The sequence below is a fragment of the Pseudonaja textilis genome, chromosome 1 (genome assembly GCF_049901715.1).
Source record: "Pseudonaja textilis isolate UNSWEBS1 chromosome 1, rPseTex1.2, whole genome shotgun sequence".
NCBI lineage: Eukaryota > Metazoa > Chordata > Lepidosauria > Squamata > Elapidae > Pseudonaja > Pseudonaja textilis.
Window position 1 is genome coordinate 50,059,300 of NC_141990.1, and position 23,146 is coordinate 50,082,445.

A 23,146-nucleotide genomic window follows, 5' to 3' on the forward strand; every position below is an offset into this window, starting at 1 on the left:
ACTGTACACTATTCTAGATAACAGTTAAGAAAATATCCAAAACAATCACAAAACTAGGAAGATCACATAACCTTGATATGGGAAATATATATAATGGGACATTTTCAAGGCATTTGATATTTTGAGTTTCACTTTAAAATCCAAAACATTTAAGCAGCAAAATATAAGTAAACTTGACTTTGACAGAGAATAAAGTGACCAAGCAATGTGGTTGGAAAAAAAATACAGCAGCCAATCTGTATATTTACACATGTGATAACTGATCTGGGGTTACACTACTACATTCACTACTACTACTACTACATTCAAAAGCCACACCTCGTTGACAAGTGAAGCCAAAATGTGACTTTTCTGCATAAGCCCGAGTTTGACTGGCCAGCGGGATGAAAGGGCGTTAAATAACCAAGAAATACAAGTTAGTGGATGAGAAACGCCGATGGCCTACATTGACTCCTTCCCAGTCTCCCACAATTTGTGCCACGTGTCAGTGCCTTTCTCACTAATCCCCCTCCACTGAACGTCTGGACCTCCTGGCCCGCGTCTCTATCAATGTAAAAAGCCCTTGTGGATTCATCATCTCAGCCTCCTCCCCGACGACCCCATGCTTTTTGTTAGTCCTACCCTCAAACACACACACACACACGACCCAGGTGACAGGAGCCTTCCGCCCGTCGCTTTGACCTCATCTAGAAACGTTTACCCAGGAACCGGCTTTAGCGAAAGAGAAAGAGCCGGATGAATGAAGAGTCGGCCAATGGCTTCCCGCGGACTGTGCCTGATGCAACATGGCAGCAACACCTGGGCCGGGCAAGGCAGCGGGAGGGGAGAATTGGAGCGGGGGCGGGAGGTTGAGGCCTCACAACCGGCGTATATTTCGGGCAACAGGAGCGGAAAGTCCTTACCAAGAGGCAGATCGCCGGGGTTGACGGTCAGGCTCAACGCCATTCCAGCAGCGGCACTAGGAGAAACAACCGGGAAGGAATGCGACGCGGTTGAGAGGACCGAGACCGCCCTCCCCTTCGCCAATCGGGCTGTAGTCCCGCCCCGATCCCGCCTTCCATATTGTCACAAGGCTCGGCCAGCCTCGTCTCCGCTTTCGCCTCCCTCCTGCCCGCGAACGCGACTTGGAGTTTTTCCACTCTCAGGAGCCGCAGCGCCAGTTCCCACGTTGAGTTTGAAGAACGCGTGCGAGGCTATTTCCAAGCACGTTTCGTATAGCCCTTAATTAGACCCAACAGAATGAAGCCCAGGTTTGCTTCTGTTGAGCTTCACAAAGATTGGAAAGCTGAGCCCCTTTTTGGTCTTCAGAAACATCACTCACGAAAAGGGGCAGACTCTGCCACACCTTTGTCTGGCACCAGCTGTTTCTGAAAGCTGCATCTGTTTCAGATGCAATGCAGAGGAAGGACCATGAATTCAAACTGCTAGTTTCTCAGAGCTATCAGTCAAACATACAGGGGTGAACCAGGAAAAATGCCCGCTTAATGGAGACCAAAGCAGTCAAAATTCACAAATTTATCAACAAAGATAATTTTATTTCAAGAATGTATTTTTCAGCATATAAAAGCTAATAGGTATATTTCCAGATAAACATGTGAAAAGGGAGGGGAGAATTAGGCAGAGAATTGACAATCCCACACATCCATCCATGTATATATGAACAAAAGATCTAGCTAGCTAGACAAAATGATCCCTTCAAGTGAGGCATACATGAGTGAGACTTGCATACAAAAGTCATTTGAAGTAACTGGTTCGATGATTTTGTCTTCAGATCAAGAAATATATTGAATAAGGAATTGATAATTGGAGAGGTAAACATAAGATATTAATAAGCACTAAGAAAGCTGGACAATTTTATTGAAGTCACTAATATTCCAACTGAAAACTAAAATTTCAAATTTACCAGAATGTATATTAAGTTGAGGAAGCAACAAATCTCTTAACTAAAGATCATGGAACTGGTCCAAAATATGACCCCATCAAAAATCACAACTAAGCTAAAAAGTTCTTTCCACCCAAATGGAATGCACAATCCCCTCCAATTTTTTATGGCACAAGGGCTTCTTTGACTGCCCCAGGAACTCGACTGGCATAATAGTCATGATTTCTTAAAGTAGCAAGGACTCCTCCTGAATTCATGTGTTTGACTTCTTTATTATAATGAAAAAAGTTCCCATGAATATCAGTAAGTTTGCCTGTGAAGAAAGAAAAGAAAAACAAGACTCTAGATTTGAATGGTTTAGATATGGTATCTATTTCTACAAAAGGACAAACAATTAAAAATAGTTCCTAAAACTGAACATTCCTTTTCCAAATTATAGTTAGCTAAATTTGAGTTTTTCCTTATGTTTTAGCATAATAGGTTAATACACAATAAAATTAATGTGCTTTAGTACACAAAACTGGAATCAAGATCAGAAGAACTCTCCTGAACTTAAAAGTGTTTAAAGTTAGATCTTTCATACATACATCAGCCCCTGATACCACCACATTTCACAAAAAAACAATAATAACTGCATGCATTGTAAGATTGTTTACTCTGAAAATTATTTTGAAGCAGTGCTTAAGACATCTTACAATTCAAACAGCCCAAACAGATAATCAGAGTTGGAAGCGACCTTGTAGATCATCTAGTCCAACCCCCTGCCCAAGCAAGAGACCCTACACCATTTCTGATAAATGGCAGTCCAATCTGTTCTTGAAAGTCTCAAGTGATGGCACTCCCACAACTTCCAAGGGCAACTTCTGTTCCATTGGTTGATTGTTCTCACTGTCAGAAAGTTTCTCCTTATTTCCAGGTTAAATCTCTCCCTGTTCAGTTTCCATCCATTATTCCTTGTCTGACCTACAGGAGCTTTAGAAAATAGCTTGACCCCTTCCTCCCTGTGGCAGCCCCTCAAATATTGGAAGACTGCTATCATATCTCCCCTGGTCCTTCTCTTTACTAGACTAGCCAAACCCAGTTCCTGCAACCATTCATTGTATGTTTTAACCTCCAGTTCCCTAATCATCCTAGTTGCTCTTCTCTGTACTTTTTCTAGAGTCTCAACATCTTTTTTATAATGTGGTGAGCAAAACTGGATGCAGTACTCTAGGTGTGGTCTTACTAAGGCTTAGTTTATAGAGTGGTATCAGTACTTCCCTTGATCTTGATTGTATCCCTCTGTTAATACAATTTAGGATTGCATTAGAGCAGCATTTCTTCATTTTCTTTAAAGCATACATGTTTTAAGAAATCAATTCTTAATATGATTCTTAAAACACCTACAACTTTTTTCAGATTTTCCTAGAAACCTAGAGATAACAGCATATTTTAAAAGATAAGAGCAGGATTTTGTGTTCTTTTGGATTCTGAAGTCCTTATTTCCAAACAGTTTTCACAGGTTGCAGAACCCAAGCATTCTCTAATAGCATAATCTACAAGTTGTGTTTTCTTATTTATATTTGAAAAATTTAGAAAATTTAGAAATTAGTCATTGTCAACAGATATGAATAAAATAAATCTAAGCACCTTATGTATACTTATTGACACGTAAAGACAAAAAATATCACTATCACATAACTATATAATCACCATTACTATCACACAAGAATTAAAATCTAAAAGAGCAATCATTGTCTACCGGTTCGGGCAAACCGGTAGTTCCATTGATCATTTGGCCCCGCCCACCTATCCCTGCCCTTTTCCTGTGCTTTATTTCCTTGTTTTTGAGCCAATAAATATATCTATATGCTTCACTGAAAAGAATATAAACCTATTCTAAAAATACTAGGTTTTAAGTTAGCATCATTTACAAAGAGAAATATTTATACATCTTGTTTCTATTTCTCCAATGTATTTACTAACTCACCTCCAACTGCATGCAAAATAGCCTCTGGTGCACATGTATCCCACTTCTTGCATCCAGGACTGGCAAATACATAAGCAGAAGCTTTGCCCTCGACAAGTTGAATGATCTGATACAAATAAAAAACCCTCAGTCATTTAATATGCACATATACAATTTTTTAAAGATAAGAAATGATGTCACATACAGATCAATGTGTTCTTGATTACTTTCTATGGCCTTTTTCCTTTGCTCTTATGTATACATAACAAGCATGTGTATGTGTAAATGTATAATATCTCTATACCAGGAGTGTCAAACTCAAGACCTGGGGGCCAGATCCGACCCATGGGGGGCTTAGATCTGGCCCACAGGGCCGCCCTGGAAACAGCGAAGAACCAGCCAGCAGTGCCTCTCCCAGTGAAAACAGAGCTCAGGAGGGCTGCGTGTGGCCCTCTCAAGCTCCGTTTTTGCTGGCAAAGAGCTGTAGGAGGCCATTGTAGCCAAATATGGAGCTTGGGAGGCCGTTTTTGCTGGTAGAGCATTTGGGCCACCACAGGCACCCCTAACACAAGGTTGAGTTGGCCACGCCCACTCTAGCCCCCCAAGGTCAAACATAATCCTGATGCAGCCCTCAATGATATTGAGTTTGACACCCCTGCTGTATACATATAATTATACACATTTTTGGACGATAAACATGTTATGATTCAAATGGTTAAATTTACCATTAACATTTTTATTAGGTTATGGCTTATGGGAAAAACGGGACATTCTTGACAAGAGGTAAGGACATTATCTCTAAAGATAGTATTGATCCATTTCCAAACCACTCTTTTAAGAATTTCTACCACCTCGAGAATTGCAACATAAATATGACATGTAAACAATTAAAATCCCAAAGAGGCCAAAGCAATTAATAAAATTATTTCCATAATTCCTATGCCCTATCCACACAATATAGTTGAAATCAAATTGAAAGATATGCATCATCTATTGGAAAACTTTGTCTGTGGCACTATTATGAAAATGAAAGTCTCATCTTGTACTTTTAAAAAATTAACTCTATTATCATGGCATTAAAATTTAGGGATGTCCATACCTTATTACCAGCACCTCCAACTCTCACCACACTATCAGGCTTCATTGCACTAATGCAGTCATTTACCATCTTGCTGCTGTGTGATCTTGTGGTGGTAATGATGTGCTGCCCAGCTGGTACCTCTTTCAACTGAAATCCAAAGGCCCCCAAACCAAGGATTCCCCATATTGTCCTGCCTAGAACTGCATCTGCACCTGCCTGAAAAAAGATTTGAACATTCTTAGTTTCATTTTCAAAAATAAACAAAAGGAGTAAATATATATGATAATTGGACATACTATATTTATATAAAAGAATAATGACCCTAAATTTAGCAAATTCCATCCTCCACAAAGATTAGATAAAACTAATCTGCTCCATTACATTATCAGCACATTTAATATGAACCATTTAAATATATGTTATTTGCAAAGATACATTTCTTTCTTTCAGACAAAAACTAGTTCTGCTGCTGAAAGCATAAGACTTACGGTTATGCAAGTATATACAACTTTAGCCTGCCTTTATCTAACTGAAGAGCTTCATCTATACTTTTTGTTGCAAGATCGAATCTGAGTTGGTCACTGGAACCAGATGTTTCTTCTTCCAAAATTCACATTCTTGTGGAGCCCATCCTCAGGGAACTTCTCACTCTCCAGAATATATGAAAAGTTCCCTGAGGATGGGCTCCAGTACTGACTCAAATTTGATCCTGCAACATTATTCTGTGACATCTCTCACCTTCATTTGCGAGAGATGTTTTTTGTTATTCAGTGTATTTTCAGCTTTACTGCTTCAATTACCAGTGTGTTTCTTCTGCATTATTTTCATTTTGTCATAAGTACAGCCACCATGATAGACAATGTACAAAAGGTACATTCTCAAATATATAGAAATTAAATAAGAAGAGAAGGGATACCCACAATGTTTAAAATATAGAGTAATCAGGATAGGGAGATACTTCATCAACCTTAGCTTATTTCTGCAAACTTTTCAGAAAGTTTAATGACTTCAGACCTCACCTTAGCAAAATTCAACATCTATTATAATTTTGTAATTACTGATTTTTGCAGCTATATAAGTCATTTTCCTTTGTTGAAGCCACTGAGAACATGAAAGGATTATTGTGCTGAATGCCAAAAATATAGTATATGTCAAGCACAGGAAATCAGGAGTCCAGGTAGTTCAAATGAATATAGGTTTATTGTAAGCCAATATTCTTTACAAGAACCTGAACTACTAATGGTCAAAGCAAGTTGGCGGCAAATAAGACTCAACAGAATTCAAGGTTGGCTGGACTTAGATCTCTTGGAAGAGTGAAGGGACTTGAGACTGACCCATCCCTAAGGCTCAACCTGGTCATCTCCTACAGTACATGCAGCCTGAAATTTGGATTTATGCTAGTCCTAAATCTGCCATGGGTGTACATCCTTTTAACTAGGGCAATTTAAGCAGAAAAAGAAAAGGGCCATTCCTCCTAAGTAACAAGACAGTTAAGCCCATTATTCTAGTTAATTGGAAGTGATATGCAGTTAAAAGAACATCATTAACTGTTTAAATTAAATGGAGAAAATGTTTTGGAAATTAAAGCATTTCCTACCTCATAGTTGTAATATGGTTGATTAATGACACCCGCAATAGCTTTTCCTTGGTAAGCAATACCAATAAGAACTGTTACGTGGTCAAGAAGTCCTGAAAGAGATAAACATCTGTCAATGGAAATGAAAATCAAGGTGGTTCTAATTCTTTTTACATTTCACTTACCCAGTACTTTATGATTTCAGTGACTGTTTCTATTTTATAATATTTATACACTGAGTTGCTTAAGTATGTTTGTTAAATAAGCTACAACTGGTTAGGTTTACATTATGCTAAACATCAGTCAATACACAAAGCTAAAAACCAAAACAAAGTTTCATTAAAGTTTGCATGTTATAGTACAGAAACTTGCTGCATTTTATTATTCAAGGTCATTTTTCTTCCATTTCATTAAACAATAAAGCAGAACCCATACCTGCCTTCCCTTAACACGGTATTTTCCAGTTCACTACTCTCTGGGATCAAATCCATGGAACATTTAGTGACTTCTGACCTGGCCATAATACAATGTCATACAATCCCAGTTGTATCTATTGTCAGATTAAGAAGTAATTTGCAAGTATCTTAGTGATGTTTTTTCAGTTTTCTGGATCCCCATATAGCTTTAAAAAAAAAGCCCACAGAAGGAATGAAAATAGCAATTAGAAATGACAAGGGAGAAAAACCCTGATTTGTGCCTGTTTCAGTAATAGAAGTAGAAGAACTAAATAATTATACATTTTATTTTACTTCTAAACTTCTAAAGGGTGACCGTAACTTCTATATAACATATGGTCCCACATAAATAATAGATATTAATCTAGAAGCCAGACAATTGTGGTTTTGTCATTAAGTCTATAAATGCTAAATACCCCTCACTAAAAAAACAAAGAACAAAGAACAAACCTTCAGTATATTCTTTTGTTCCATCCAGAGGATCAACCCATACAACAAGCTTTGAAGGAAATAAAAGAAAAGCAGAAAGTTTCAAAAGGGTAAAGTGTGGAGACTAAATCATTGCTAGGCTGCAATGGCTGCCAGGCTGCATTCATTCCACCCCATAGTGATTACTGATTCTCATCCCACAGTTATTACTGTCTGGAAAATAAATCAGGGATTATATTAAAAAAAACCTTTTTAAATACCTCTTCCTCTTTGATAGCAGTATACTGCGGTGGACAGATTTGCTTCAGTATCTCCTCACATTGGCTTTTCTCAAGTAAGTCTTCACTGACTTCTTCAGAGGGAAGATCCTGATTTTTTTTTTAAAAAAAGTCTATGCACAGTTAAAGTAAAAAATGCTTATTCATTTATTAGTTAACTAGAGGCACATTTAAATTCAATGAAAGAGAAGTTTTTGAAAGCTAGACCTTTTAGTGTTGCAATATGCCAAAAATTATCAGCAAAAGTCTATGCAGATGGACCTATAACATTGGCTGCAGAATAGGCTACAATTGATTATAGTTTGGTTGCAATGATTGCAAAACAGTGTTAACCCAAGGGGTAAGTTAAAAAAGTCTTACTGTTACAGCTGAAAATGAAATATAAGTAACATTCTTCATTAAATGCAGGCATATAAGTGTTTGTAATGAAAAATAAAATGGAGAAGGAGAGAGAAATTTCAATAACACTAAATGCTAACAAATTTCAGTAATGTTTAAAGCATGGAGACCAAACTAAGAGAGATGAATCTTATTAGGTAGGACCCCCAATTCAGATGCCACTAAATAAAAGCTTTAAATGTTTAAATTTATGAGCCATTTGAGATCAAGGACTATACTGAAGACCTATTAAGAAATCAGTTTACTGCTGACCTCAATGACTACTTATTCAAGGACCGTGTCAGGTCCCATATATTTCTATATTTGGAATTTGGGGGGGGCGGGATTAGAGAGATCTCTATATGAAGTTTGTTTCTGTTTCCTACATTGCTATACTGTGGGAGGGGTTTTGTTTGCACTGCTTTAAATTGCTGGTTTTAAGCGGGAAAATTTAGTTCCTGCCTAGACTTCTTGCTATCACAAGCCTTTCAATAAAAGTTCCTTTTGGAACCATTTCTGTTTCAAGAGTCCTGCTTTCCTGGGAAGATTGGAGAGGCAAGACCTTACAAACTATTTCAATTTGGGATGACATTGAATGAGTAGTACTTACAACTAGTTGTTGATGTTATGGCCATTGCAACATCTCTGCAGTCCTACAGTTGTGATCAAGATACTTGACACCTGGCTCACAATTATAGCATCATGGCATCCCACAATCGTATGATGACTGTGTGACCTTTATCAGATTCCTACAAGCTAAGTCAACCAGAAAACTGGTAGGAGATTGTAAATGGCAACCACACGGCATCCTCACTTAATAGCATAGGATTTGTTTAACAATTGAAACCAGGAAGTGCCAGGACTGCCATCACTAAGCGATGCAATCTCATGACTTTACAACCGTATCACTTACACATGGAAATTCCACTCCCAACTGCTATCAATAAATTGAGGATGATACATATATATTATAGTGGTTTTAATTTTTGCATACTACCCAGAGTCATTGCTGTGAGATAGGCAATTATAGAAATGTTTGAATAAACAAACAAATGAATTCTATGATAGTTGGAATTTTTAAAAAATTTCTAAGTAAACAATATTACATATAGCTACTGTAGTCATGATATCTTTTTTAGTCTTATAATCCCCATAATAATAGCTTAGAGTTCTTATTACAGTATTTGAATGCAACTTACATACAAATGCATAAAGCAGCAGAGTCATGATCATAGGGAGAGACTGCAGTGCAGATTATCAATGGGAAATATCTCACGGGTTGGTAGTGTTGGGGTTTTGTTTTTAACAAAGGATAAAGATAATGTATCAAATCAAACAAGTACTAAAGAAAATGCTGATTCCTCACCTCTTCACCTATGATTGTCACCTTAGGAAACTTAAGAAGCAAGGACGAACAAATGCTCATCTGTACCAATCGATCAGCTTTAGTCTGTAGGTCATTAGCTCCACACTATTAAAAAAGAAACCTGGTCAATTTATAATCAAAATAACAACTTGGCTAAATCAAATTGTGTTATCATTAGGAAAATGTAAAATTACTGGAAATGCTTTTTGCAACATGTATTTGAGAAAATCCTAGGGGTTGTGTATGTTTTTAAGTGTATGTATCATCATACTGTTATGTACTGGATAAATATTTTAAGATACTCTTCTTTAGAAAAATATTTGCCTTGAATAATGTTAGTTCTCTAGTATGTATTGTTCCTATTTGCAAATGCCATTTTAAAAAACTGAACAATTACATGGTTTTATGTAAAATCATATTTATTGAAGGTATTTGAACATACTGTAAGAATCAGGTCATTAGCTCTTTAAAGATATATACTATATACCAGTGATGGCGAACCTTTTAGGCACCATGCCCAAACTGCAAGGTACGCAGGTGCATATGTGTGCCCGTGCAAGCGCGGCAGAGACCTAAAAACTAGCTGGTCGGTGGGAGGCATGTCTACATGCACAGCTGACACCTGAAGACCAGCTGGCCAGTGGGAAGCGGGGCATCCCAACACCGGCAGCTCTGCAAGAGGTGAGATATTTTTCTTTTGTGAGCTTCTGTTTCGTCATTTTGTCAAACAGAAGTTTCCCTGCAAACAATGGAGAGAAACGCCATGGAGAAACGCAACGCAGCTGAGCAGAGGTGACAGCACCCATGCCCACAGAGACAGCCACAGAGTTGGCATGCATGCCATACGTTTGCTACCATTGCTACCTACAATATAGTATATTATACATTTTATATATTGTATATACAATATATATGAAGTATAATTACATAATATACTATATATAATATTAGAATGTTGGAATGTGACTGGAGAAACCAAAGATCAAGTCCTCATTTTGATTCTGACTGAGTAACATTAAGTCAGCCAGTATCTTCCCAGGCATTGTGAAAATGAACATAAGGATATAGAAAACAAGCCTTGAGCAAAAGAAATAAAATATAATAAATATGGACCAATTATTTTTGCTTTTTTGTATGAGAAAACTGTGGTTCTCTAGATATTTCTGTACAACTTTCACCATCTCTCAGTAGTAGCCAGGCTGGCTAAGGCTGCTGGAACTATACTTCAGTAAATGGAGATCCACACATTTCCTGGCCCTAATAATGGTCATTAAATATTTTAAGATCCTTGAAAAGCAAGAAAGTTTAGTCATTTTTCTCCACTGTCATCAAGACTATTCAAAGTAAGAATCTGGGGAAACAGGCAGAAAATAGCAATGTTATAGATTATTTTAAGAGCTATATAACTTTATATAAAACTATATAGCATGTCAGCAAATGAGATGTCTCCAAATGGCTAATATTGATGATAGAATTATAAAATATATGATGAGCCTTTTTAATGGCCATTCTAACAGATGTTGTCTGGGCATGCAAAGAATGAGTTATATTGACACTTTGAGCAATCACTATTTCAAAGAGTGAATCCAGGAGGGTGATTTGCTTGCAGATGAATTGCCTCACCAAATTATTTGTGTGTACATCTAAAATAAATGAGGCTACAATGCTAAAAACTCGTGTTACTGAGCAAGCCCTACTAAACACAAGGCTTACTTTTGAGCACAGACGCACACAAAATTTGTTCCACACATTATACCAACATTGATTAATTCTTCTTTATTTAGATATATAAGTTCCAACTAGAAACATATAGGATTCTATTGATCACTTACCTTCTCCACTATGTCTAGTTCTCCTCCAGACATAACTTTTCTGACAATAGTTCCTGCTTTATTAGCCACAGAATATGCTGAGGCCACAAGACGCATCAATACACTTGGATTAGAAGCCATGATTACTAATAAAAAAGAAAAGAAAAGAAAGGCAATCTTGTAAGTAGCATAATTTTCCTATGAAAATACCTTTGAGGCCTGACTTACACTGGAACAGATTAAGGAATCTTTTTCATTAGAAATAGTTTTTAGCAGTAGAAGACACATTAGAAATGCCCATGTAGTTATGAAGTCAAAATATACATTATAGTATTACAAATATTTTAATTATATCTCCTTCTTTCAAAAATAAACCTGCTAGGAATTTAATAGCCTGCTTTCCAGCTTTAAATAGCTGGCTCAGACATTTCCAAATGTAGAGGACATAGGTAGTGGCCTTGAAGGACAAGAGGAAGAGCTGTTGTTACCAAGATTTCTTAACATGGTCTACCTTGGAGGGACAATACCAATCCACATCTTCATGAAATGGAGATTTTTCGCTGTCACATACAGAAGGGATAATGCTCCTTCCTCTTATGAAAAAAGAACAATCTGATTTTTCAAGGCAAAGGGCAAAACTACCACGTTTGCTAAAGCAAGGCTGGAAAAGTGGAGTTTAATATTGTTCCCCCAAAGTTTGGAGTTTCCAAAGTTTGGGGTTTTCTGAGGTTTGAAGTTCCATGATTTGGAGTTTCCAAAAAGCTGGGAATGTCAGGAAAAGTGAAGCAGAGAAACAGATGCTTCAGATAGCATTATTTCTGAAGTGTTAAAGTCTCATAAAGAATTTGTGTTAGGATTTAACACCTGCTTCTTTGTGCTGTGTTAAAGTAATTATGTCATCTTCTCTATATAAAATATAGCAATACCTCTTAGACTTATATACCACACATTGTGCTTTACAGCATTCTCTGAACAGTCTACAAATGTCACTATATTTTCCCCAACAATCTGGGTCCTTGTTTTACCAACCTCAGAAGGATGGAAAGCTGAGTCAATCTTGAGCCAATGAGAATCAAATTCCTGATTGTGTGCAGAGTTAGCCTAAAATACTGCATTCTAACCACTGCACCACCAATATAACTGGATGTTTAAATCCAGTGGTGCAATTCAAAAATTTTTACTACCGGTTCTGTGGGCATGGCTTGATGGGTGTGGCAGGGGTAGGATACTATAAAAACTCCAGTCAGAGGGGGTATTTGCCGGTTCTCCGAACTATTCAAAAATTCCACTACCGGTTCTCCAGAACTGGTCAGAACCTGCTGAATACCACCTCTGTTTAAATCCCAACCTGCATCCATTCTTCAGACTGAATATTTTTACTTTCTGCCAATGCTATGTAATAATATGTAATAATAAATTGGAATCTATTTGCAGGACCTGTTTCATGATACTGACTGAAAGTATTCATTTGTAGCAGACCAGTACTACCTGGTGATCTGCTTGAAGCCTTTTGTTTTCGGCTGGGTTTTCTTCTGTAACAAAGTGGTTAATCTCCGGCCTGGTCAATTGTATAATTTAACTGTTATCAATGTTTGCATCAAAAATGTAAAGACAAAATGAGATTTTTTACAAGCTTTTCTTTTTAAAGGAAGTGTGATTTTGACTCTCCAATGAGACAGCTCTATTTTCCAAACAGGGAAGGGCCAAATCATTTGGTCACACGTCTTCAGTACATGGCAAGAAGGCTGGACTATTGAAATTTTTTTCCTTTTTGCATTTCTATTTTTCATTGCCAAAAAGGCAGCACAGCTTATATCTCACAGCTTATCCCTATCTCATACAGCTAGGATACTGAGGAGATGTCACACAGGACACCTCTGAAAGATAGAAGGTCGCAGCAGGAACTACCAAGTTGCTACCCTAAAGAAGGACACAGCCATGTTGTGAAAATCCTGAGGGCTTCCAGAAAATTTCAGACCTCCAGTTTTCCATTACACAGACTCAGTCATCTGCTAAGGTCTATAGTAAGATATAAGTAAAGAAGAGCAGATGTAAAGTACAAGTAAAAAAGAGCAGATGTAACTTTGAATAGTCACTGAATGATTAGTAAGTGAGGTATGAAGCAATACAGTTTGGATTTATATACAGTATTTCACTGAGTCATGATCTGCTTAGCCAAACTTATTTGAGTAAGCCACAATTTTCTGGGCTCACACAAAATAAACAATGGCTAGATACACTAACTCAAACAAATCACATTATGGTTTATGTGTTACATGAACTCAGGATTTTGAGGAATCCCCAAAAATGACATAAGCTTCCATGCAATTATCCATATTCTTATTTCCTTAGCCTTATAAACAGTTTTTATTATAACTAATATTCATACATAGTTTGAAACTGCAACTCCAAAGAAGATCCATATGCAGATGAAGATTTGTTATCAACTTTCTTTTCACATAAAATTGCAAACATAAACCAGGTATTGTGGCCAAGTTCCCTTCATCCTGACAGCCTCATGTTGATGGGGATCAGAAGTAACCCTGTACTATATTTCCAGTCTAACTCCCTTTAGGGCTTCTTTGAAAATTGGGAGGTTCTGGTTCATTTATTGCACTAAGCCAATCTTTTTTGTAGTTTCACCTATTCTAGTTGAAAGCATGCCAAGCCCAAGAATAAGTAAACAATGCTCTATAAGTTTCAGTAGTAATATATGTCCTTCTTCAAACATTGAGAAAACTCAGATTTCATTAGTATGACAAATTGGCAACTTAGGTAGCTGTGGACATGTAAAGGAGTTAATAAATACTGACAATTATCACATAAGTAATCCTCTTTCCTCACTGTGAATTATGCAACATAAAAAAAAATCCTAACTTCAGTCTCACATTAACAGAGAAGGGAATCTGAGAGCTAGCAACCTTTAAACTACATTCAGTTTGTTAAATGATTACATTGGGAAACAAGCTGAAATACTTCACTTTGTCTGCTTGCTTTTTATTCCCAGCAATATTGGTTATTGGTTTAACATTTTACAACAAGCTTTTCTGGTTTAAAGCAGAATTTATTTTCCAATGCACCACTTCCTTGTAAATTTTATGTAGACACTTTACATAATCTGAACTATATCTAGTTTGCTCCTTCTTCTCCTACGAAGTGCATGTTTCTTTAGCTTTTAAACAAAAACTAAGAAACTACCCATTTACAAAAAGGGTAATTTAACATTCTAAGCAGTGGAACTTGAAGCCCATATTCTTATTAGCCCTGGCACTGGTCCTGCCCATTTTAAAGAAATTTGGATTGCATTGCCTTCAATATTCCTTTATCATAACAACTACATGATGAACACTGAAGATCCATTTTTGAAACACCGCACCTGAGCTGAACAGTGACATAAAATGAATGGCAGCCTTACACACATGAACATATTTATTCTTGTGTTTCATCTTTTAAATGATGCTTATAAAAACTATTTTAGGCTGATTTTAGGATGGGCAGCAGAGCTTCCCCCCCCCACCTCATATTATGGGAAATGGCCAACTTTATTTTTAACGATTATACTGTTGAATCTTACAGTGCACTGGATGATCACAGAGACCAAAAATATCATTTATGAAGTACCACAGTGCTTCTTTATTTGGTGAAAATCTTAGTGAGGATTTGCACAAAATTTTATTTAAAATGGTTTTACCCCATCTTTCAAAGCAAAATCTCCTGAGTTAACACAGGAACATTTTAAAATAAAATTGTAAAAGTTTAACCAAAACAATACATTTAAAACATCTACTTCACTGAAAACTTTCTGGAGAGGCATTAATAAGATTGCACCAGGAACTACTTGTTCACACCGCTCATATTTGTTTTCTAACTTCTAATTCATTATAGTAACGATGATATATGTAAGAAACAGCACCTGTGCCACATCTAATCTCCCAAAGGAACGCAATACGAACTTGACCACACCACTAGAATAACTCCAGCCTTCCTGTCCTCTAACTTAGTGACTGTAGATGTCTTCCTAATTCGAGGACGTTGCCACGATGGGATTGAAAGAAAAGCGTTATTTCACCACCCACTTCTATCAAGATCTCTATCGATGAATATCTAGAAGCAAATAATCCGAAAAGGACAAGAGAAAAATGTAAATGGCAACCTACCTCCCCTTCGAGCAGCCCCCCTCTTACAAAACACTCGCAAGATTGCTCGCGCCAAGATTACTCCGTGCCGATTTCCTATTCTTTCTCCGCCCCACCCATCGGGTCCTTTACCGGGTCCTCATTGCCATTATCTCAGCGCTCTTACCAGTGGCCAGTAACGTTTACAGGTATGCCCCCAGGGGCTCCGTTCCTACGTCATGCACAGTGAAGACTCATTTACGCAATTTGCCCACTTTTCTGGGCTGCGAAGCTGAACTGATAACGGCGTTCGGGACACGCAGAGCCAGATCTGACGCAGGCGAGACTCCCCAGGTAAACGAAGGGAGGAGGACCGAACTCCAGGGGGCGCTAAGAATCCCATCGGAGCCGGAAAAGAACCGGGAAGGACATTTTGTCTCGTTGCTCCCCGTAACGTTTCCGGAAGTGCCCGCGGACCAAGTGCGCGCGATGTGGTTGCTGCGGGCCCCGCCGTTGCTGAGGTTTCCCAAGCATGTCGGCTGCTGGGCTCGCGGGACGGTGTCCGCAGGACCCAGCACGGGCCAAAAGGCGAAGCCGGACTCCAAATACCGTGAAACGGTTTTATTGCCTCAAAGCGATTTCCCCAGCCAGTTGCCCGGCCGATTGCAGCCCGAAACTGAATTGGAGATACAGCAGGTAGAGGAAGAAAATGAATTAGGGGGAGAAGTGCTGAAAAGCCGCCGCCGAGGTAGACCTGAGAGGTGCACCTTTCGTAAAATGTACGCTTCTCTGTGGGGAAACCTTTGCAACCCGCAGAATAAGGGATGCGCTGGCTTTACCTTACGCTCCGTGCTGTCTTCTAGGTAGACCGTCGCGTTGGTGTTATTTACTTTTCAAAACACCATTAAAAACACCCATCGCAGAATTTGGTCGGGCCCTGCAGGAAGGAAAAAGGTTGCCTAACCAGCTTCGTGGTTCTGCAAGTTTACTCAGACCACACTCCATGTGTGTCACCTGTTGGTAAATAATTGGGGAAGGCAGTAAGGTCAAGTTTAGCTGGGTGGAGCTGAGTGCCGAACCAGAGAACTGCTAGTCCTTCCTTAGGCATGAAGGCTGCCTGGGTGACTTTGGGCTATTCACTGTCAGTGGTCTCAATCTCATCCCACCTAGAAAGGTTTGCAGTGATGGGAAAAAGGAAGCAGCAGTATCACATGCACTGCTTGGACTTTACAAAATAAAGGCAGGTTATAAGTGTGATAATACATATAAGTCCAATCTGTGCCGCAACCTATTCGCTATCTAACTAGAATAGAAATTCAAGAAATTGAAGCCCAATTTTAGAGTTGCCATATCTGGACTGCAAAAATTCATCACTAGAGAATAATGAAAGAATTTTAATTTGTTATTGCCATTTTCCAGTCCTGATGTGGTAGCCCAACTCAGTGAAGAGACTCCATTCTAATTGAAATATGTGTATAACAGTTTCATCACTTTTCCCTCCAAGCAATATAATTGTAGAGCTACGCTATGGACTTGTATTAGTTTAATGATAATTCATTTTCTCTGGATATCTCTAAAAAGATTTACTGAAAGGAGATAAGGAGATTTACTGAAAGGATATTTTTTTTAAACAATAACTGACAGTTACACAAGAATTTGGGTACTATGAAACTGATGAAAATTGTGTGTCATCAATATTGCTTGTATTAATATGTCTGTGTTGTCATTATGCAGACATCAGTTCTGTATAACACAGGTTATATTGATCAGTGTTTAATGTACAGAGTGATTCCTGAAAAAGTCTTGTTTGACTAGAATGGCTAAAAAATAGTTTCCTCAGCTCATAGAACAATAATTGTTTAAATTGAGCTTTGCTTGTTTACTTTTGTTGTCTCATTATTAATATACTTGGTTCGATGTCTGTTAGCTTGCAATTTAAGAATTGATCACCACAGGTATGTTTGGAGGACTCTAATATTGTAAAACACTCTAAGAGACTTCCAGATACATTGACAGAGCATACTAAAGATGGTGGAAATTCTTTGGGAAGACATGTAGATGAAATATATTGTCCTCTTCAAAAATAATTCATTATGCAAGATTTATAATATTAATTCTAGTGTATTATTCTTCAGAAATGTGGCTTTTCAGAACTTTATTCTTGGCAAAGACAAAGGAAAACAAAGCAAGAATTTTGTCTTCATGACGGACCACCTTATGCCAATGGAGACCCACATGTTGGCCATGCTTTGAATAAAGTGAGTATTGTTTTCCTAAATTAATTGATTTATGTATTTGTTTAACCCATATATAAACCCATCTCATAGTAGTGAGACTGAATTATAACCAAAATTAAAACCATCATAATCATATAATCCTAAGAGCTCCATTTAAAGCTGTAACCATCAAAATAAAAAGTCTTGTCACCAATGGAGCTTATCTAACTTCCTGGCCCACGTATCTGGGGGAACAGTATAATTTTCAAGGTTAAAAAGGTCAGCACCATCCATAGCCACAGAGAAAACATGACCCCAAGTCTAACCAAATGGCTCTGTTAGATATAAGGGACACAGAGCATGCCCATCTCCCTGAGGGGAGGGAGATGTCTTATGCCATTTAAGGACTTCATTGGTAAGTACCATCACCTTAAATTGGGTCCAGAAGCCTACTGCAGCTCATGCAACCGTGGTATATGAGTGTACTGAGACGTGCTTTATACTGGCCTGCTTCATTACAAAACATTCTAGATGGCCTATCTAAAGACTTAATATTGTTTGCTTTTATGGATTTTATGGGTATAAGTGAGGAAAGTATAAGTATTTTATGGGTATTTGTGAGGAAAGTATCTGTAATTTTACTTAAGCATTGTTAATACATATATTAGAAGGTACCTTTCAGAGTAGAAATAAATACAAAACAATTTGTTAGGGTATAGCTTGCTGGATCTAACTGCAGTATAAATATTGTAGAATTCAAGAAAATTATAGCAAGATGGAAGTATGAATTTGAATAACAATTTATTTCTCTTTCCTCTCTTTTCAGATTTTGAAAGACATCACAAATCGGTTCCATGTCATGAATGGCTATAAAGTGCACTATGTCCCTGGATGGGATTGCCATGGGTTACCCATTGAGTTGAAAGCATTATCAGAATGTGAAAAAATAAAACATCTTACACCAATGGAAATCAGAAAAAAAGGTATCTTTCCTTTGATAAACACTTTTACTGAGGTCTGAATGTTATTCCATGACAGACATGTTTTGTAGAACAGCAACATTGTTCTATTTTCAAATATTTGAAAGGTACCTTCTAAGATGAGATACATAATTAAAAACACCAATAGGCAAAGAATGACTTTCAAATGTTGTTGAAGTACAACTCTTGGTATGCATTACTCCTTATGCATGAAGCCATCTGAATGATCTTGAGCCAGTTACTCCCTCTCAATCCTAGGAAGAAAGCAATGGCAAACCACTTCCCCAAAAAACTGCAGGAATTTGTCAGGAAGTCAAATTCAACTGCTATCTTTATGTCTGTCTATCCAAAATAACTAAAGAAAAATAATTGGCTTCTGATTGTACTTTAATTCATCCTTGTTTTCAACTTCACCTAATATTGGGCGAATTCATATTAAAAATGACTATTCCTTCTTCAGCCAAAGCATTTGCAGAAAAAGTAATTGAGAAACAGAAATCGGCATTTATGCGCTGGGGCGTAATGGCAGATTGGGAGAACTGCTACTATACATTTGATCCAAAGTATGAAGCAAAACAGTTGAGTGTTTTCCACCAAATGTATGAAAAGGTAGGTTAATATATGGTCAAGGGATATTTACATTACATACAAGACCAAATTGTTTTGATTTCTTAATTTTGTTTATTTCCTAGGGTTTTATTTATCAAGACTATAAGCCAGTGTTTTGGTCTCCTTCAACAAAGTAAGATATTAACATACTTTTTATCCTTACCTTTGGAAATAGAAGAGCTTTGCACTAAAATACAATTCATTCTGATTCTTCATGCAGTACAGCTTTGGCTGAAGCAGAACTTGAATACAACCAGCAACATACTAGTCAAGCTGCTTATATCAGATTTCCCTTGCTGAAACCTCCTCCCAAAGTAGCCTCTGCAATAGGTATGTTTTATTTATATTCTGAATTCATATTGTTTAAATGTGCTTCTAATGTACTTACGATAACTTGTGCTAAATATGATTCCACCACTAGATGGATTACCTGCGGTGAGTTTGATAGTCTGGACCACCCAGCCCTGGACTATTGCAGCCAATCAAGCTGTCTGTTATATGCCAAATATGGAGTACGTATTTATTTACTTTATCACTAGTGCACAGTGTTTTTGAGAGCTATGTGTTATTTTGCTGAAGATCACATGGGATTAAAGTATCTTACATGTGGGTGTTTTAAAGGAAATATATTTAAGATCACCAAGATATCTATGTTTTTTCCCCATTGCTTGCCCTTTCCTTTATTTTTACAGGTAATATAAATCTTCCAGTTTTCTTTTTATTTTAAACCTCTTTATTTATTCTTATATGCCCAGCTACAGAAAAGATGATTTTATCTGCACATATAAACCATGCCTAGTCTCCAACAAGTTTTTCCTCTGTGGTCAACAGAAGAAAGATACAGTATATGGAATAACTAAGCATTTGTTGCATGTTTGAAATGGATTAAAAGATACCAAATATAATGTCCAAAAATAATTAAATGTAAGTTTTGAACTTAGATTAGGGATTTCTTCTTTGTGATCACAGTTGTCATGAGGAACTCCGTGAAAATTCATTGATATAACATTCCCATTTCCATGAAAAACATTTTTGTGTCAGCACCAATATTAGTAAAGAAATGGAAGTGATTTCAATATTAAGTTTTGGGTATTTTCCAATGCTTTCATGTTTTTAATATAACATATAGTGCTAATGTAACTACTGAAAATCTGAACTCTGGATGCATTTGTAGGTATTCCATTGTGAAGTGTGCCAGTACTGGGGAGCACTTTATAGTTGCTGCGGATAGAGTTCAGTCTGTAGCTGCTGTTTTGGATACACAGTTCGATGTAATTTCAACATTTAAAGGTAAAAATGCATTGCAATAAAACCAATAATGTTGAATGAATGGTATAATAATATAGAAAAATGAAAGTGAATTTGTTCCTGGCAGGGGAGTTCTAAACTGGCAGATTTGTGGCATTCGAGAACTGTACAGGCACATTTAGATTTTTTTTTTCCCATACAGTTTTGAGAACAATACTAAATTGGAACTTTTACTAAGAAAAAGGTGGTTTCCAATTTCCAGTGGCCAACATGAATCTTACATGTATTCATGCTACCAACAATGGATGATATTACTGTTGTGTTTTATTGCAGTTGATTTCTGGTTCTTTATTGCTTTAGTTAAATTGACAGTAGGAACATCCTTGACTTTCACAGAGTTGAAGTAACTGGAAGAATTTATTTCCCCCAGTAGTAGTCAGAAAATGGCAGACAGTGAACAGCTTTAATTTTGCTCTTTTCAGGTACAGATTTGGAAAGTGGAATTTGTTCCCATCCAACAATTCCTGGAAGGCAGTCTCCTCTTTTGCCTGCAAACCATGTGACCATATCAAAAGGAACAGGATTAGTGCATACAGCTCCAGCTCATGGTATGGAAGATTACAGTGTAGCTTCTCATCATCAACTGCCCATGGTACTGTGGTCTTATTTTGCTTTGTTTTTAATCTTTGTTTTTCCTGCTCACACCAAAACTATCATCTAGCAAAACCTCTCAAGTTGAAAAGGAAGAGTGGAAATCTTTTTAAATCATTTTGTAGCTACCTGAACTATAGCTAAAAAGTGAGAAAGAAGACTTTAAATCCCATCCTGCAAGGCTTTTCTGTTGCCTATTCATCCCATGTCTTTTATAATGCCAAGCCTGAAGGTTGGAGAACATCCTGAAAGTCATTGATATGCACTTTGTGCATACTGAAAATTGTTGCAGTGTTCTGTAAAGTTCACATCTGGTTATTTAAGCAGATTTGTACTTTTGTAATCCCTTACCTTACTTTCCCTGAGTCTTTTCAAATCTACTACTACTCTTTAGAATAGATTTCAGGACTATGAATAAGGGAGGGAGATTCATCCAGATGCATCCATTCCATTGGTAGAAAGGTATGGTCAAATGCAAATTATGTGAACCAAGGCTGTTTTCTAAGATAAATATTGTAAATTTTAAACGAAATAAGAAAATGGTTTTCATTTGCTTTCGGCTTATGTTTTGTATACCTCTGCAATCATTGAAATATCTGTTACTTCCAAAGATGAAATTTTTGTGACTTATTTTGCAAGGAAAATACAATATATATCCTCAGTAGTTTAGTGGTAGTTAGTCTAATCACATCTTTGTGAAATGATATTTGATGAGAAATTTGAGAACTTTTTTTTAAACAAAGGTTTAAACAATTTTTCTTTTCTTACCCAGGACTGTCTGGTAGATGAAGATGGACTTTTCACAGAAGCTGCAGGTTCAGAGCTCCAAAAGAAAGCTGTTCTTGGAGAAGGAAATGAGACTGGTTTGTATCATATTTTGTAATATAAATTGGGCATGGCAAAGAATAATAACCTATTTTCTTAGACCAGAGATGGGCAACTTCTTTTTTCTTTCAAGGTTCACATTCCTAGCAAAATATTCAATTAAGGGTTACATGGCTGCCCTCGGTTATGCATAAGCCTTAGAAATCTGCATATAAATTCCACACACATACAGAGATAAATAAACAAACACATGGGGTATATCAGTATTCAGCAAGGTTAGACCAAAACTACATGTTGTTGCCATTATTGTTTTCACAATGCCTTCTTCACTACAGAGTAAACTTCCAGAGAACGAACAGAAACTTTTGTCAGAGGTTCTGAATCGACTGCCCACAAAAGATTTCCAAATTGAAGCTGAAAATAAGCAATGTATTTTTATTCTTCTGTAGTCATTGAGATGCTTCAAGCAGCAAAGAATTTATTGAAAGAAGAAAAATACGTACACAGCTATCCCTATGAATGGAGGACAAAAACACCTGTGATTATTCGGGCCAGCAAGCAGTGGTTCATTAATACAGAGAATCTCAAGACTGCTGCTCAGGTATGTAATATGTTTCTGATACAAAGGGACCTCTGTAGCTTTCATTACACTTTATGATACATTATCATTTTTTATCATTCAATTTATATCATCCATGGTTTACATCATATCTACTGAGGAACTTCAGACTGTGCCACTAAAATTCATAGTATACGTTTTTCCTCTCTTTTTTTTTTTTTGTCTGTTGAGAAAAATTGGTTAACTCCATCTCAAGAAACCTGCTAAAATTCTGGCCCCACACACTCACATCATGTTATTACATTACTATCCACAATCTCTAGAGCTGTCATGCCCCTGTTGGTTGAGCAGCTGACAGGGAGTGTGAGTATGGCTCCGGTGGCTATGGAAGAAACTGGGGAAGGGCACAGTCCAGCTGGACATTCAGAGGAGGACCCAGGGTCACCCCCTCTTCATCCTAGGGCACGCAGGGAGGAACAGGGTAGGGAGCAACATGAGTTATGTGGTTTATGGGGGAGAAAAGGGCCCTGATTCCCTTCATTAGCTGCAGCTGGGAAAACAGGATTTTAAAAGGGCAAAAGCATGAATTATCTTTGTTTGTCAAGTCTTATCAGGGTTCTGGGGTCCTCCCAACTGTGTGTGTTTCATTATCCTTTTGGAAGTCTGCAATTCCTTATCCTGCCCTGTCTCGTTAATTGCTGCAGCGTGGTTTGTGTTGTTTTTTTTTATAATTTATATG

General features: G+C 37.4%; 3 protein-coding genes across 10 annotated transcripts in view; 1 reads left to right on the top strand and 2 right to left on the bottom strand.

Annotated features, from left to right (window-relative positions):
* Nucleotides 1-1,000, bottom strand: part of EPRS1 (glutamyl-prolyl-tRNA synthetase 1) — a 47,796-nt gene extending 46,796 nt beyond the window's left edge. For 4 of the 6 annotated variants that reach the window (XM_026695743.2, XM_026695742.2, XM_087933628.1 and 1 more), the window contains exon 1: nt 903-1,000. In XM_026695743.2, the coding sequence (XP_026551528.1) occupies nt 903-945 (43 nt within the window). In that variant the 5' untranslated portion in view covers nt 946-1,000. Of the gene's footprint in view, nt 1-641; nt 778-902 lie in introns of those variants that run through there. The other 2 variants (XM_087933635.1, XM_087933648.1) reach the window with 2 other exon arrangements.
* A 514-nt stretch (nt 1,001-1,514) lies between these two features.
* On the bottom strand, nt 1,515-16,326 carry BPNT1 (3'(2'), 5'-bisphosphate nucleotidase 1). Of its 3 annotated transcripts, none has more exons than XM_087933695.1 (9): nt 16,159-16,326; nt 11,226-11,350; nt 9,394-9,498; nt 7,632-7,739; nt 7,393-7,441; nt 6,509-6,600; nt 4,930-5,127; nt 3,852-3,957; nt 1,515-2,195 (listed from the first exon to the last, which is right to left on the bottom strand). In XM_087933695.1, exons 2-9 carry the CDS (start codon nt 11,343-11,345, stop codon nt 2,047-2,049), a joined length of 927 nt encoding a protein of 308 aa, XP_087789821.1. In that variant the 5' UTR covers nt 11,346-11,350; nt 16,159-16,326; the 3' UTR covers nt 1,515-2,046. The 3 variants fall into 3 exon arrangements, with proteins under 3 accessions (XP_087789821.1, XP_087789806.1, XP_026551523.1); XM_087933680.1 differs by lacking the exon at nt 16,159-16,326 and adding an exon at nt 15,507-15,780; XM_026695738.2 differs by lacking the exon at nt 16,159-16,326 and adding an exon at nt 15,362-15,694.
* Nucleotides 15,763-23,146, top strand: part of IARS2 (isoleucyl-tRNA synthetase 2, mitochondrial) — a 30,393-nt gene continuing 23,009 nt past the window's right edge. Inside the window, exons 1-11 of the mRNA XM_026695737.2 lie at nt 15,763-16,015; nt 17,455-17,577; nt 18,362-18,518; nt 18,976-19,124; nt 19,208-19,257; nt 19,345-19,454; nt 19,546-19,636; nt 20,299-20,414; nt 20,855-21,024; nt 21,796-21,886; nt 22,298-22,449. Coding sequence (XP_026551522.2) covers nt 15,809-16,015; nt 17,455-17,577; nt 18,362-18,518; nt 18,976-19,124; nt 19,208-19,257; nt 19,345-19,454; nt 19,546-19,636; nt 20,299-20,414; nt 20,855-21,024; nt 21,796-21,886; nt 22,298-22,449 — 1,416 coding nt within the window. The 5' untranslated portion in view covers nt 15,763-15,808. The remainder of the gene's footprint in view (nt 16,016-17,454; nt 17,578-18,361; nt 18,519-18,975; nt 19,125-19,207; nt 19,258-19,344; nt 19,455-19,545; nt 19,637-20,298; nt 20,415-20,854; nt 21,025-21,795; nt 21,887-22,297; nt 22,450-23,146) is intronic.